General features: G+C 45.4%; 1 protein-coding gene across 1 annotated transcript in view; it reads left to right on the forward strand.

Annotated features, from left to right (window-relative positions):
• Positions 1-1,431: 1,431 nt before the first annotated feature.
• Positions 1,432-13,128, forward strand: part of LOC119373943 (uncharacterized protein C19orf47 homolog) — a 46,201-nt gene continuing 34,504 nt past the window's right edge. The window contains exons 1-3 of the mRNA XM_037644004.2: positions 1,432-1,657; positions 4,462-4,664; positions 11,494-11,542. Of these exons, the coding sequence (XP_037499932.1) occupies positions 1,636-1,657; positions 4,462-4,664; positions 11,494-11,542 (274 nt within the window). The 5' untranslated portion in view covers positions 1,432-1,635. The remainder of the gene's footprint in view (positions 1,658-4,461; positions 4,665-11,493; positions 11,543-13,128) is intronic.

Below are 13,128 nucleotides of genomic sequence, written 5' to 3' on the forward strand. Positions count from 1 at the left end.
TGTGATCGAAATCCTGCGTTGACAACACGGTGTACATGAAGAGTACTGATTCGACAGAAAAAAAGCGCAAAAGGCTTGTTTTTTTCGTCTCTTCGGCTTTTTCTTTTTCTCCCGCTTTCGTAAGCTCTACACGCAGTTTCGACAAGCTATTTTCCGGATGCTGTAGCAAGTTAACTGTGTGCTGGCGTTCACTGAAGGATATTCTTGCTCTCACGACGACGAGAACGTGATTTCTTTTTATTTTTATACTACTATTTATTCAGCAAAGCGATGCAAGCTCATCAACACGACGAGACGACCTGGTCACTTGTAAGCTATCGACTGTTAATTCTTTTTCTCTTAGCGCTAGGATGCAGTTTAGCCTGAAATAAAATAACACACATTGGAGGTCCGGACACAGATTTCAACCGAGCTCAATCGTTTTGTGTGTCGAGGATTGGTGGAAAACGCCAGTATGCCTGAAGCACGCAGCAAGCAGCCGCACCGGCAGCGCTCAAAGAACTACATCTAAAATGGCGGCAGTGCCTTTGTCGGGAACTCGAGCGTGCGCAGATGGTCTTCATTGTCTCATCGCATGCGGCGCGATGAAGTGCTTGCTTGACACGCGACAGAAAGGGACCAGTGTTCTATAAAATTACTCTGGTGAAAAGTATTTGCACGTGCAGTAAATGTTCGGAAATGGAAAAATAATACACTAAAGATTTTGCTGCAGTTGCTATCGCCGGTTTCAAGTACCTGACCCAACACGAGCGAGCTAGAACGATCGCGCTTTCATTGTTATAAAAACTGTCTGAGGAAACGAAGCCGCTAATGTAACGTTGTTTTTTGTTTTGTTCAACCTATAAACATCTGTATGAAGTAGTATCAACCCTCAGCTTGATCTAAAAGACTTTGGAAATCATGTGCACACGAAGCCTAATGATCGACTTCGTTCCTCTCTCGTTTTTCGTACAAGACTGTATAAATATGAGTACAAGCAACATGTACCCTTATTCCTGATGAAGGCCAGCCTCTGGCCGAAACTGTCGAAGTAAAAACTTCCGTTGTTACTGTTCTCACGGAGGATCATCTTCACTGTTTACAACCAAGGAGGTTTAAAAAACCTCCTTGTTTACAACACTACGGCCACTTTCGCCACCATGCCTGCCTGCACACACACACACACACACACACACACACACACACATATATATATATATATATATATATATATATATATATATATATATATATATATATATATATATATATATAATCGCAAATTCAACAGTGATCTCGTAACTGGTAAGAAACGTTGCTGGTTCAATAAACGTCGCCGCTAGCTACTTCCTGCATGTGGCCTCCGAGATTCAAGTGGGGCAGAATACGTTCCGTCGCAGTTTGGTCCGTTTCTAGCGGCAGTCGACTTTTCGCCCACCAACGTTGGTGCCGGAGCCGCGAGTCCGCGACAAAAACTTGCATAAACAAAAAGCTTGTGTGGCGGTCTGGCGTGGTGGGCATGGTGTTGGATTCGAAGATCTCAAGTGTGCCGGTCTGCTAAAGACAGATTCATTTAGCCTCAAGTTTCGCCGAGTGGCGCAAAGACTTTTGCAAGCGGGAGCGGACCCAACGCGCTCCACCAACTGAAACGAAAGCATGTCCTCCAAAAGCGAAATGAGTACGTATGCTGCCTCGCATTTGAGAGTCGTCGAAGTTCTAAAAATAGGCTTCCGCGGGTTATTTTGCCGTGGTATGCCGGTCAGCATGCATCACGAAGACCTCCCGTTTATAATAATAATTGTTTGTTTGTTTATACCCCACCCCCAGGTCGTTCGTGTGAAGCGAGCGGCGTGTTTTTCTCGGCTGCGAACGAAGCACCGAAATCAGTGCGACTTGCCTCCGTCGCGCCTTTTGAAAATACGGATGGTCACTAATCGACGGAGTTGCGAAACTGCCTCTGCAGCTGTGATAGTAACGGACGAAAGCTATCCCTGCTCGTGCTTTCTTTAAACGTAGTTTGATGAACGGCTCCTTTTAGGCGTATGTAATATAACGCTACTCACTCGACAGCAGCCATCCGTACTAGGGTTCGAACCCGAGGCGCTTGACGAGCGTGTTGTTCTTTAACGTCAGCGAACTTAGTGCGTTAGTTTTTCATAAATAGCTTGGGGAGATCCAAGGCGCATGACAGCGAAGGAGTTGACGTGTTGTTGCGCTCAATCTTATCTCAACGTGACGTTCTTTCGAGTTTAAATTTTGCAGCTATTGTTCGTGACAGCCTAATGCACCGGGTTTGGTTTGCGCCACTCAAAGAGTGAGGCGTGCGTACTTCACTTCAGGGTTTTATACGCGTACACACAAGTGACACGTAAGTTACAGCATGTCGAAACCTGAAGTGACATTGGTGATTCATTTTAGGGTTGAAGCGGGAGCCCAAGCACCTGAAATCAACCCAACAGCTAACGGATGCCAGCCGTTAGTTACCAATCCCTGCACATAGTAGGTCAAGCCACACTTATTACAATCTTCAGTGTTTTAAAGGGTCCTGCAAGGTTTTTTTGTCTTCCTTGTGCAGCACTGAAGTGTGGGTAGTGCAGAATACTGAGATTAACGCTCAAACGATTATCAAAATTGGTGATCGGGAACGAAAGGTATTAGTCTTCGAACTTGAAAATTTCCAGAAGGAATATTTGCTGATCTGCTTGTACACCATGTTAGACAAAGAACTATACTGATTAGCAGGGCGATATTCCTTCGTGTCCCCCGCTTCTCTTACTGGGGTAAAAGGGACCTCCACATGGGTCAAATCATGCGTGTTTCATTGTTATCAACTCTGCCCTAAAAATATATTGACCACACCCCTTTTTAACTATGGGACGGTACTCAACTGAGTGAGAGTGACAACCTGTTAAGGAGATCGCATATGGCTTGCCCACCTGCAGTTTTCATAGTGATAATGGTCCGTTTCCTTGGCTCTCAGCCGGTGTGTCTTGCAGTCTATACCTGGTTCGGGGTACATTGCGGCCTTTAGCGACCCTGCTGTCGCCGCTGGTACAGGTACAAAGGATCAAACGCCAGCGGTGAACGTTAGAAGAATACCCCTTAGGCTCTAAAGACAACCCTCTCATGATCAAGCGGTCCCGCCGGTCAGCGGGGAAGCGCGGCCTCCATTAATCGGCATGGCGCCAGGTCGCAAAAATGGCAATCAATGACAGACACATGACTTTTCTGCAAAGGGTCCTTCAGAGCAGCAAAATGGGCTTACTGTGAAGTACTGTACTTTTCGCCCGCGTTTGAGGGGTAGTAGTTAAAAAGACGAAGACTATCAAAAACGACTCCCCGCTATCCGTGGGCCAAGAGAACGAAATGCCCTGGACAGCTGTCAAAGATGACCACCCACTTTTTGGGCCCTCCGCTAGCACAATATAATCCTTTCAGTTCAAGACGTCCCCGCCGCAACGGTGTATTCACAGTACCTTCTCTGTAGCTTAATACCGAGCGTCCGGCTTGTCAACAATAGTTACTCATTCACGGTAGCATGGCTCAGCGTGGGAACGAAGCCCGTTAATGAGCGTGTTGCTGCGTTGCAGAATGGCAATCAATGGCATTACACCTCTGTTTGCAGGGTATTTCTGACGGTCATGCGCTGCGCAGCAACATGGCAGCCAGTTACAGGGCTGCCATGGGTGTAGCGAGGACAGCCAGCCCAAATCAGCAATGTTTGCACCGAAGTGTCTTTTCGACTGTGGAAAGGAATTCTAGAAAGAATCCAGATTTCTGGCGCAGGTGGCTGTTTCGGTCGGCGGTACATGACAGTACGCAAAAAATTCGGGCGGGGGGGGGGGGCTGGACTGTAGCCCGGTCAGCCCCCCTTTTGGCTATGCCACTGACCTACAGCCCCACCACAATGGATATTATCATGACTAGTCAACACAGTTTGCTGTAATCACTGTCAGAGTCGCTGGATGACAATTTACTCATCATTGTTTACATGTGTCATGTCACGGTCAACTAACGGAAGCTGACAATGCTGCTGCTAGCACATAAAGACTTGCTCTCTCCTTGTGACTTAGACCTATGTCAGACAGTGTTGACACATCACTGTGAAACCGTTCCCTCGATATCAAAAGCAAAAGTAGTGGTACTAAAAATATGTTCAATGCGTTTCAAGGCACCATGATACTCGTTCTTACTGTTCTTGACACCAGTGTTTTTATTTATAGCAACAGTACAAAAATTAATAAACACACCTCAGTACCAATTAAACTGCTCAGCGCAAAAAATTTAGACACAGTACACATAGAAAAGACAAGGACGAGCGCTGTTTGCGCTTAGCAGTTTAATAATGGAATACCAACTAGCCCAATCCCACACTTTACTACACCTCAGTACTACTTTAATTGGACTATTTTGTAAAACGAACAAAAACTCTCCGGAAATATGAGCCTAGGCCTAAGTTCAAATCATGTTTGTCTGCTGCAGGCACCTCGCAGTGGGTGCAGTTCTTCCGCGCCGCTGGCCTACCGCAGGACGTGTCGGTGCAGTATGCGGTGGTGTTTGGTGACAACCGCATCCAGTGGGGCATGCTGATGGACCTCACCAAGGAGTACCTCTTCGACATGGGCATCCACACCATGGGCGATGTCATTGCCATCCTCAAGCACGCCAAGTACGTCCACAGCAAGGTAGGTGCTTGCGTTGGAAGAGACACTGTCACATTGTAAGGAGGAGCACAGACCAACTGGCAGGCATACAAACATTTTGTCACATGGTTGTGATGGTGAAGAAGCCAATCGCAGCCAGTAAAGAGGAAACTCCTTATTTGAATAATCTGATTTGATAATGAACTCTTTAGTCGAATCATCTGATTAGCGGTAAGGCGTGTCGGCATTTACTCATTTGACACCGCAGATTCCAGCCTTATCATTGGTGAACACGTTAGTTCCAAAATAAACTCTATTGATTGCTTTGCGTGCTCAAGCTTATCAGAACAATCGAAAACAATAGGAAATGTTCAAAATTCTGGTGTGGCACGTGCAAGGCAGTGGTTACACGTGTAACGGGTAGGTTACATGAAACTAGAAAAAGAAGCGCACGTGGCAGTATGAAAAGGAAACCGGCTTTTGAGAGGGTTTGCCATGCATTGTAAAGTGAATTTTTTTTTTTTTTTTTGTATTAAAAGATTACTCTTTCACACTTCCAAAAGAACTCTCAAAGCTAGAATGGATCCAGCCACAGTTTTTTAAATGAACCCAGCTTGTTGGAACAGAATTGGCCCCAAAACGTCAAGTTCACTTTAAAAAAAAACTGGTTGGAGCCGTTTCAGTGTCTAGAATTCTTTAACCCAGCCAGGCAATCTCTGTAAAAATGTTTAAATTTAAACAAAATGGCTACTTTTGCAGTGGAAAGAAGTCGGAAAATGCACCAAAACAAAGGTTGTAATGCCGTCTTGAAGTTCCCACCCCGACTCGCCACCACATGTGTGGATTGGTTAAGGACCAACTAACTATTTATTGATAAAAACAAATTACATTGTGTTCTACAGAGACCCAGAGTTGTAACATTGCAAGTTTAACCTCGATTTACTTGGGCAAGTGTGGCCAAAATATGAAAGAAAGACTTTTGAAGTTTGGGACTTTATTTTGACCCTCAGGGGGCTGAAGTTGCGGCGTGCGTTTAAAAAATAAGAAGTTTTGAGTTTCATGTCTTTTGCAATAATGAACCTGTAATGACAAATTGATGGTAGTTCCCTGTGAACATTCTGCCTGTGTAAACTGATTTAGTGCTTCACTTTAGTATCCTTGTCAAGGCACATTTGGCTACAAAATACTGCAGGGTGCATGAGTGCACGGTCAGCTTTTGTGGAGTGTCATTATGGCCAGCGTAGCCATGTGTCAAAGCTAACCTGCACAGATGCAGTTACGTACGTAAAAATGGCTTTGTGCCTTCTGCTGCATTTTTAGGATCTGCCAAGCCTAGATTTTCATGTGGAGAAGTGAGCCTTTCTTTCAGTGGCATATAGTCATTGTGATGAGCAAGCATTGCATGTCTGTACTGCGGGTAAAAGCATGGTCATCTCACTACCCAAAGCCAAGTGCACCGCACAGTCTTCTGTAGGAAACCTTGAGTCCTTTAGCAGTGTTCATTTACAGAAATACCATACCGTTGTCATACCTGCCAACTCTCCCGATTGTATGATAGCAGCCATTAATCTCCCAACAGACTACCTCAACCGACTTTCAAAAAAAAAAGATCTTCAGTAAAGCAAAAACTGGTGATTAAAACAACATGAACCTATTTATATGACTCAACAAAAAAAAAAGAAAAAGGGAACGTCCACACAGCTCGAAATGTTCGCTGGCCACTGCTGTTTTCTGTTCTGTCGTTCGCCGTGCTCTCCTCCTATCACCAGGGACACACAAACACGCACACACCCCTACCGCTGACACTGGTGGGCACATCCCGCATTTTATGGTCCATTTCGGCGAAGGCACAGTGACGGTAAAGAGGCTGGAATGCTTCTATAGTAATAGGGCTTCACTCAGACAGCAGGTTTGCTTTGAGTGTTCAAAGGCCATGGGTGTGGGGCTCATCGTATGCTGGATAATTTTGTTGACCTACCACAGGCGTCCCGAAAGAATGTTTCTTTCTGTCCCCTCCCCCGTCCTGCTGCGAGTCTCCCCATTTCAGAAGTCCCTAGGTTGGTGGGTATGCGTTGTGGTCAGCGCAATATTTCAATCTGTAAGACCTGTACAGTAAAAGCTCGTTAATTCGGATTTCACGGGACCGGAAAAAATGTCCGAATTAACCGAATGCCGAATTAACGAATGAACAGGAAAAACAACTATAAAATCAAGTTGGAGAAGCATACCTTTATTTGCTTAAGTATTTTGTAATGGTCGTCTGCGTTTTCACGCAGATTCCGGCTTACATTACAATTTTTCTTAGCTTTTCCAAATGGCCAACAGCACGCAAACTGTCGGAAGTGCTCAGGCAAACGCCCTCTAATATCAAAAGCGCCTCCGAGACTTCCCGTGAGGTGCGATGAGGTCGCGACATCATTAATCATTTCTTGATCGGGCAGGAGACTAGTCGTGGCGACACAATCGTCAATCGCGATGTAGTCCTGAAGGGTCATATCTGTGGGAAGGACAGCATCGAAGGTCGGGCAGTCACCGTGGGTGGACTCGGCTCACACCTCGTCGATGCCACTGTCGGCTACTGCCGCATGCTCGGGCCTCACGTGTAAACACGGTCACAACGGGAAAAAACAAGAACTCCGCAAGAAGAGACGGTGCCGACACAACACAAGGGAAAATGGCGTCGGAGGCGCAGTGGAGCTATAGTGCCTAGAATATACTTACTAGTGTGCCGACCGCCAAGCGTTTCCAATGGGAGACGCTGGCACCGACGGTGATGCCTTCCGCCGGACGCCACCAGACGGCGACACTCTTAGGGACCATGCTAACCGAGCGGCGCATCAAGCCAAGCGCGGCGCGCGTTGCACGCGCGTCGCTCAATTGCGCTTCAATGCCTGTTCCGCGGCCGCTACCTGTTTTTTTTTTTTTTTTATGTAGCGGCCATGCCCATTCGTACACGCTGTCGGTTGTGATCACGGAGTTAATATTCCGTTGCTGTAAACTTGTGGGGCGTTGTCGCTTTCGAGCCAGTAGCTGGTGTCTCCGCCTGTCATTGCTAGGTTTCTTTTCTGTGCGCGCGCTTCACGCTTGCTTCTGTTCACAGAACTGCGATGTGGTCGCAGAAAACGAGGCGTAAAGACAGCGCCTGTTTTGTCCCATATTGTACGAGTGGCTACCGCTCAAACAACGAGCGGGTCTCATTATTCAGCGCTCCTGTGGACACAGAAATTTAATCAAGTTTAGCCGAGTGGGAGAATAATATAAAGAGCACAAATCGAAGACTAACTCTGGCGGCTGTCGTTTGTGAGAAACACTTCAATAATTGCTACACTGAGCGTCGTTAGGTGATTACATAGATAATTAGTAAAATATGTGTGGTTAGATGATTAAACGGATAATTAGTAAAATATGTGTCCTTAGGTAAATAAACAGATCATTAGTAAATGTATGGTAATTAGCTACAAGTTGCCGTGATTTTAGCATTTGTGGTCATGTGTCGCATATAATAGTATTTTTCGTATTAATGATAACTGTGCGTACGATAGCTTGTTAGTGCTACGTAATCACATTCCTTCGATTACGCTTTGCACCCCAACCAACGTTGCGCAGCGCAAAACTGGCTGGGACAGCCCGTCGGCGTCCCTCACAGGCGCGCGCGTTCGGCATAGCATGGTCCCTACGGCTATCGCCGTCTGGTGGCCGCCGGTGGAAGGCATCATTCTCCGTGCCACCGCGACGCCTGCGGTCGGCACACTAGTAAGTATATTCTAGCGAAGAAAGAAGACGCCGACATTCGGTGACGCTGCGATCGCCCCCACTAGTTGATGACGATGGCGATGTCACTCAAGTTTCGGTTTCGCCCCAGTGGTGCCAGCGCTGCTTTACCACACATTTGTGTAGCGGCAGCCGTCAGAATTTGTCCGAATTAAGCGGTTCGGAGCCCAATTCTGACGAATTAATGAAGGTTTGGTCCCATAGATTAACATGCACTTTGGCCGGGACCAATAGAGCCGTCCGAATTATCCGAATTTCCGAATTAACGGGTGTCGAATTAACGAGCTTTTACTGTATTAGCCACTGTAATCATCTCATGATGTTATCGTATGCCAAGCGACTCTCCCAGCTCAAACATTTTCGGATCGGGGTACATTTAACACAAAATGGTACATTCAAACCTCATTATAACAGTCGCATCTGCCACGAGAATAACTTCGTTATATCCGAAAATTCGTTATAAACATTTATTTGTAACACTGTAGCTATGACAAGACTATTCTTCATTTACTTCGTTATAACCGATAATTCGTTATATCCGTGTTCGTCGTAACGAGGTTTGAGTGTAATACCATAACATAAGTGGTATGATATTACTAGAGTGCGACAGCCTGGATGGTCTGTGGACAGTCTGTGCCAATTTGTGACAGTCTGGAAACCTTCACTATATACTGAAAATGACCGACTTTGATTGTGTCGCTTAATATCAGTAAATTCTCTCGGCACACTGCTAAATAATGTTTTTGCTAGGCTTGTACGAATATTTGAGCAGTTGGAATATTTGAACGAATATTACAGTATTGGAATTCGCTTCGAAACGAATTTAAAGTATTCTAAATTTCAAAGTATTCGAAATGACTAAACATATGTAAACCGCATGTAGCCTCCTGTAGAGATGGTATCACTGCAGTGCAGGAGTGCTGTGCTGTGAAAACGCCTTTCCAGGGGAAATCCACACTGCTGCGAAGCCCCACTTCAAGATTAAATGAACATATTACCCTCACATCGATTCATCATTTCTTAAGTTTAAAAGCTCGTTATACCGGCTTATATGCTTTAATTATAGTAAAATTTAAAACGTAACGTACTTTACAAGTTTTGACTTGCATTCTACCGAAAGTCAAATCCCGGTACTATTCAAAGTTGCTTCCACTTCCCTTTGAACTAAAAAGAAGGACATTTGCTCATGCCTTGTTTCAATTTAAAAAAAATGTTGTGCAGGTTAGTTTGGTCATGACAAATATGCTCATATTTCTTTATAATTATGTGATATATACTATTCGAATTCGATTTGAAGTTTTTCTACCAAGTCACTGCTTGCTTCGAACCTAAAATTTACTACAGTCTATCCCGAATATATCGAACTCGAAGGGGATTGCAAAATAGTTCAATATATCGATCATTCGAAATATAAAACACGCGTATTTATGGCTTATATTAATGCACTGCAGGTCTTGAAACAGTTTCGGGAATTCGTAACAAGCGCTAATATGATGATTCGTTCACGACTAGTATGCTAAATAACAAGGTGGCAACTTCTTCTTTTCCAAGTTAGCGCACTTTATTTCGCACGAAAATTGTCCGTAAACTTGTCTTGCTTCTTGCGCGCCGTCAAGTTCATCAAGTCATCCTAAAGATCACTGAAGCTTTCCAAATAAACAAATTCAGCACCTTTGGCCACAACAGCGGTGACTGACACTGAACGCCGATGTAAGCTTTGGAGCACGGTAAGAGGTTGTTCAGCGGCAGCGTTGACTTAGTGGCGGCGTTGACATCTTCATAACTGCACAGGTCCACTTCCGTGGCACCAGCAACGTCAGCCTGATCGCGGCATCGATGCAGTCAGAAACGGCGACGTCGTCATCTGCAACGATGAAATCGCTTGCTGTACTCCCGTCCGAGAGCGCGCCCTGAAATGCTAAGTCGCAAAATTCACTGAGGCACCGTACGCCGTTGTCAGCGGTCATGACGCACCCAAAGTCGCCACCTGGCACCAAAGCCCGCAAGTTAACATTTCATGACGGTGCTTTGCTTGACATCGTTACAAGCACCAGTCATTATTTTATTGCTACGAGCAGGTCAGCGTTTAGTTCGACTCCAGAATGAGTATTTGTCACGAACGAAGCGAGAAGTACACGAGTCCTCAAGCCGCAAGAGACAACGCAGCCCACAAACAACAAAAGAACAAGTCTCCACTGTCGACACCTTGACGATGGCACTTGTAGCTTTGTAGCAAGCAGCTGCTGCTTTGGCGCAAAAAGCAAGAAAAAGCGTAGCCTCCGAGATGTGTGTTTTATAACCGGAAACGCCAAAAATACGTCACGACGTTACGGATCTCGAAGGCCATGCTTTTCGGGCCCACATGCAGTCGTGCGCGAACAAACAGCGAAGGGAATGTGAATATTGCGACGAGACTTCCGGGTGTCTCCGCATTCATCTCATTTTGGTGCCTTCGGCAATCGTCCCCTTTGAAAAACACTATGCACGCGCGTTACAACCTACAGATCGCGCATCAAACAAGCTGGTGCACTCGCAAGCGCTGCGCAACCAACCAGATCAACGTAATGCAACGACACCGCTTTTTTGTCACCCATGCACAAAGAGTTATAGGAACTTGGCAGAACGCGGCCGAAAATGACCAACATTGGTTAAGAAAAATGCACTCCCTGGAGTGTGGCGCGACGCAGTGCTCAATATATCAGATGTTTCGCCGTGCAGGAGTTCGATATACGTGTGCACCAGCCCTATACTTTTGCATGGGAAATTCAAGGGGATTTCTCAACTGTTCGATATAGCCAATAATTTGATATATCCGAGTTTGATATATCCTGGATCGGGACTGTATTCACATAAGCCTAGTTATTGCACCTAGATGCCGACATCTCTGCGAACGATTAATGTGAAAGTGAACAGTTGAAAATATATTACTGACGTCATTTCTAAGGGCTCTGTGTGGGGCTTACACATTGCCATCGGGCTAACGTTACGCTGATTTAAAAATTTTTCCTAGTTTCTGCATTTTCCTATCCCTGGGATTTTACTGTATTGCAACTTGTCTGTAGCCCAGTTCCATCACTCAGTCAATAAATCTCTATTGCAGGAGGCGCAGGAGAAGTTGATGCGTAGTACACCGTCAGGAGCACAAATGGGTAAGTTTTTCCTCGATGGTCTTTCTGACATGTTGGTGCAGCCATTTTGCCAGTATAATTGCCATAAAGTACTCAATGTAAAAGCAGTAACATCTTCATACTTCATCTTGTACATACAGTGTGTTTCACATGGTTAGAACCAAACCTTAGTGGGGTCATGAACCACTTTTCCAAGTATTCATCGAATGACCTCAGTATTGAAGTTAGTTGTCTCATGGCCTTCGGTTTATTGCCTCATGACTGAGCATGTGTGATGAAATGTGATCACTCTGTCCCGCCGTGACACAGTAAATTCTCGTTGATTCGACCCCCGTTAATTAGGAAATTTGGATAATTCGGACGCGTTCTCTGGTCCTGGCAAGCTTATGTGTTGTTTAATGGCATCAAATGCTCGTTAATTCAGTCATACTTGACTGCAGCTCGGTCATTTCGGACTATTCTCGGAGCGTGCCGAGTGTGAAGCGTCGCAAATGTGCGACGGAAAGAAGTGAACGCGGCGTTGGCAAGCAACCAAAACGAGGCGGCACAGTCTTCATTGCCACTTGCCATCATCGCGAAACCGTACTGTAACGACGGTAACGTTTCTGGTTAATTTAAGGTTACCACGTTTCCGGTTAGTTAGGACAGGAAGGTCTTGAGCGGCGCTCACATTGTGAACAAAATCGCGAGTGACTGAAAATTGCTGCTTTTAAACGGCTTTTTTGCTATAGTAAGTACAGGATTTACGTATTCATCAAGAAAATGAGAGTGTATTGGCATAATAGACATATGTTTATTGTTTTCTTGATACTTTCGGAATTTGGTTAATTCGGACATTTTTTCCGGTCCCACGAAATCCAAATTAAAGAGCTTTTATTGTATCTGTGCATGTGGCTGCTGTGTAATGTTATCAGAGTATGGAGCGCTTCACCAGCATGCCAAGAAGCGTATCTGATTCAAACGCCGCACTTGATTTATGTCAACTATTGGCCAATAGCAGGCTACCCACTGTTTGACGTCGAGCAGCGGGCGCCGGCAACTCGGAAATGAGTGAGGAGGGGCGTCTGTATGAAAAGAGGGCGCCTGAGAAAATGCCAACTTCACGCTCCACTTGTAAGCTCTCCTTGCCGCAGACAACTGCAAGATTTGGCTGAGATGTTCGTAGCAGCGCCTGCTATCCGCAGGATGTGTTTTCTCACCAATCCTGAGGGGTGGTTCATGACCCCCTTAAAGATGAGAGTACAGTTTAGACAAGTTTGTTTTGTATTTTGAGTGGTACGACACTGCAGATTGAAGTTGCGCTTCGACTTAACTGTTTTTCTATTTGTGGTTAGTCGGCCAAATAGTTCTGTTCACTTCTGCAAGATTTTTGTTTGAGCGCATAACTTGTACTTGTGAAGTTGTAGAAAGCTCCCGGAAACACCGAATGAAGTCATTTCTAATGATGTTATTTGTTACGCGATTTTTTGTTCCGAGGCTGCAAGGCAGGTGATAAAATGTGGAAAAAGATGACGCCGCTGTACATTTATGCTGCCCAATAACATTACTCTGTCGAAACACAACAAAGCCCCGCACGCGAACCTGTCTCTTCTGTGGATCGCTCCGCA

This window comes from Rhipicephalus sanguineus, chromosome 11, assembly GCF_013339695.2.
Source record: "Rhipicephalus sanguineus isolate Rsan-2018 chromosome 11, BIME_Rsan_1.4, whole genome shotgun sequence".
Taxonomy (NCBI): domain Eukaryota; kingdom Metazoa; phylum Arthropoda; class Arachnida; order Ixodida; family Ixodidae; genus Rhipicephalus; species Rhipicephalus sanguineus.